General features: G+C 26.8%; 1 protein-coding gene across 3 annotated transcripts; it reads right to left on the bottom strand.

Moving 5' to 3' along the window:
- Window positions 1-213: 213 nt before the first annotated feature.
- On the bottom strand, window positions 214-3,454 carry LOC113547996. 3 transcript variants are annotated; one of them, XM_026948617.1, is made up of 5 exons: window positions 3,347-3,454; window positions 2,998-3,118; window positions 2,829-2,912; window positions 446-2,756; window positions 214-371 (listed from the first exon to the last, which is right to left on the bottom strand). In XM_026948617.1, the coding sequence occupies exons 2-5, from the start codon at window positions 3,101-3,103 to the stop codon at window positions 284-286; spliced, it is 2,589 nt and encodes an 862-aa protein (XP_026804418.1). In that variant the 5' UTR covers window positions 3,104-3,118; window positions 3,347-3,454; the 3' UTR covers window positions 214-283. The 3 variants fall into 3 exon arrangements, with proteins under 3 accessions (XP_026804418.1, XP_026804419.1, XP_026804417.1); XM_026948618.1 differs by having other exon boundaries at window positions 446-2,714; XM_026948616.1 differs by having other exon boundaries at window positions 446-2,912.
- Window positions 3,455-3,823: the final 369 nt, after the last annotated feature.

The raw sequence follows: 3,823 nt of genomic DNA, 5'->3' as shown, positions 1-3,823 counted from the left end.
AACATCATATTATAGTGGTTACAGTACTTCAATCAAGTACATTAAAACTGTACAATTTTTTGGAAAAAGTTTGTTTTTGTTAAAAAATTAAAAATATAAATAACCTATTGAAATGAATAATGACAGTACATAGTTAAATAAATCAATACATTTTATATTATGATATAGAAATATTAATACAAATATTATTCTTTATGGAATATATTACACGATTCAAATTTAATATTTAAATAAATTTTATTTAATATACAAGAAAAAAAATACTGAGTCACTTACTAACCTATCAATATTCTTCATCTTCGTCATCAGTTTCATTAAGACAATCTTTTACATTTTTATTTGATTTCATATCATAGTATTCTTTATGAAATCTGTAAGAATATAAAGTATATCAAATAGGTAATTTAAATTGTTTTGTTAAATTAAAAAGATAATAATAATTTACTTTTCAGGAATTATACCATCCTTGCATAATTTAGTTAAGTCATTGAATTTGGCACTTGAAATACCTATGTGTTCTGTATAGCAAGGTATTTCTGATTTTTGTACATTTCTTCTTCTTTTTTTTAGTATCACTAATTTTTCAGGACAAACATCCGTGTATGAATTAGAAATCAATAACTTTATATTATTATTCTGTTTTTGGAACAATACAGATCTTAATTTAGAAGTTGAAATTGTTTCACCTTCGTTTGTTTTAAAATGATTTGAAAAAAATGAACTTGAAACTAATGTCCAATCAAAAAAATTAGAAGTTTTCATTTCAACTATTTCTAGTGGTATTGAATTTGAGCGGGCATTTCTAATCAATGTTGGCCATTCGCTAGGTACCCATACTGTCTTATTTTTAATAAAACGATCAATAGTAAGAATCAAACTGTCAACAGGCAAACATGTGTGACCAGGGAGTAAAAATATCAGCTTGATTTCAGTTATAAAATTAAGTTCATACTCGAGTGCATGATACATCATCAACAGCATTGCTTTATTTTTGTTTCGTCTAGCATTAGAGTTACAAAGTAATATAACAGATTTCACAGATTTTCGTTGGTCAACTTTTATCAAATAGTCGTGTATGCAAGATACAATTTCGTTACTACCTCTATTGCCGATAGTTTCTCCCCATAAATAACAATACGAATTTTGTGTAATATTCTCAATGACAATTAAATTGGACACACTGAATTTGCGGCTGTAATACAAGTTCTTATCGTACCCTATTGGCGTGTTTAAGGAATTTTGAAGGTCAAAACTTGCACATACCGTACCGGGATCTGTTATTTGTAGATGCCTCATTAGTATAGTTTTACATTCATCCAAGTCGTTCAAATGTGATTTTTGAATTTCTGGTTTGCTGTTAGAATTATATGTTTTTTCAAATCTAATACATAAATTACATTTACTGTCTTTTTTTGGTACATGAAATCCCAAGTTGTATTGTTTTTTAAATGTATTTCTAAATATATACTTAGACAATGGTTCATCTCCATTTATTTTACAGTAATCTTTGTAAAAATTATAAAGTCCAAGAATATTCACAATCTCCGCTGGCAAATATTTCTTGTTTGATGAAGTACTACAATAACGAGACGATAATGCCGGTAGTTGTTGTAAAAATTGATCAAGTTTAAAAATAGCTGAATTATCAAGTTGAACTTTTGTGATTGTCTTCCTGCAATTGTTTTTCACAGAATTTGCTTGAAAATAATTTTCAATGGTGTAAATTAAAAACTTTTGAGTTATATCCAGCGTAGTCAATAAGAATTGTTGACATACTTGCTTTTGTTCAGACATATAAGATAAATAATATTTATTTGAAATGGAACGCCTACTATTTATTTTGTTCCGTTTCCTTTTTATTGGTCCTCTAAATACACATTTTATTAAATAATCTCGTTGATTTGGCTTGCTACCTAATTTCCAAAAATTATCAAATATATTTTTCCTGTCATTTTCTGTAAATTTTTCCCAACATTTATGTTGACATTTTTTGTTTAAAACACATGGATTTGATTTAACACATTTACCTCCTCCGAAAGTATTTTTGAAACTATTCACTGCATGTAATTTAATATTATTATTTTTTAAACTACATTTTTGTTTGATAATCTTAATTTCTTTTGGTTGTATTTCTTCACTTATAAATAAGTCATCATTTAAATATGCAGATCCAGAAATGTCTGTTATATTTTTATCAACTGAAGATAACTCATGTATTTTAGATTGGTTATTAATTTTTGACGGTTCAATATCATTATAACTTTTATTTTCACTGACTGATGATTTAATTTCAATATTATTATAATTTTCTTTTGTAGGTATTAAACAATTAGTTGATACACAGCTTACATCTGAAGACAAACTATTTTCAGTTATCGTTTCTATGGAAACATTGGGATTTCTAGTTTTTTCTTCTTGTAAATCAGCATACTCTGTTGAATTATCTAATTTACTTTTAGAAATGGTTTCAGTATAATTTTTAATTTTTCCTGAACTTTCTAGAGAAAAATGTTTAATGGTGTAAGTTAAAAATTTTTGTGATATATCTAAAGTACTTATTAAAAATTGTTGACATACTTGCTTCTTTTCAGACATGTAAAATAAGTAATATTTATATGATATGGTACGCCTACTACTTAGTTTATTCCGTTTCCTTTGTATTGTTCCTTTATATACACATTGTGTTAAGAAATCTCGTTGATTTGATTTGCTACCTAATTTCCAAAAATTATCAAGTATATTTTTCCTGTCATTTTCTGTAAATTTTTCCCAACATTTATGTTGACATTTTTTATTCATAATACATGAGTTTGGCTTAACGCATTTACCTTCTCCACATATTTTTTTCAATCTTTTTGTTGTAATATTTGAATTTATTCTTTCACCAGGATGCCCGGTGGCTTCAAATGTTTCTGTCAACCAAAACATCTTTTACATTATTTTATCATGAAATAATCACCTAACTAGTTGCAAGTAAACTTTTAAAAGCAGACATACCTTTTTCATTATCTTTTATAACTGTTGATGGTATGTTATTATTTTTAAAAGCTTTTCCTATCAGTGCAGCAGCAATCAAACTTTTGGCTCTATTTTTTGTTGTCATATTAATTTCTTAACACTAAAAATAGAACAAAAATAAAAATATTTATTATATTCTTTTAGATCATTACTAATGTATGGTATAATAGGACGATTAGTGTTGTCTACGATGTTTAATATCCCAATGTAAAAAATTAACAAATTAAATGCTAACTACACTCGAGCCTCTAAAAGTCTAAGGAATAGATACGCTAATGATAGCTGAATAGTGACTACAATACTACACCAACTGACCATTACTACTTACTAGAATGTAGTAAATATTCGCATATTCCATATTCAGTACTACTATCATTGCTACAATTCACAATCCAAGATAAAAACATTATGTTAAAAGTAAAAATGTTGTTTTATAATCATTAATCAGTCACTGATAATAATATGAAACTAAACGATAAAACGATATAGTAATTTTTATTTTTTTATCGCAAAAGAAGATGGTCGTAACCTCCGTGTCATAGTCGGTTATGGCCATATTAAAAAGATAAAAAAACGCGGTAAAAGTATGGAAATTGTCGTAACCAACGTAAATGTTGCTTTTGATTAGGTAGGTACTTTGTTTCACGCTTACCTATGAGTTAATTCAGTAAATATATACAATTTGTTATAGCTACAGCTAAAGATCTCTAGTTTTACTATAGAAAATTTGACAAACAATGTGAATATGATGTACATAACTGTGTTAAGAACCTATGTGTTTCATAATATAATAAGGAGGTTGTAT

This window comes from Rhopalosiphum maidis, chromosome 4 (assembly GCF_003676215.2).
Source record: "Rhopalosiphum maidis isolate BTI-1 chromosome 4, ASM367621v3, whole genome shotgun sequence".
Lineage (NCBI taxonomy): Eukaryota > Metazoa > Arthropoda > Insecta > Hemiptera > Aphididae > Rhopalosiphum > Rhopalosiphum maidis.
Note: the sequence above shows the minus strand (reverse complement) of the source record. Positions and strands in the feature narration are given on the sequence as shown.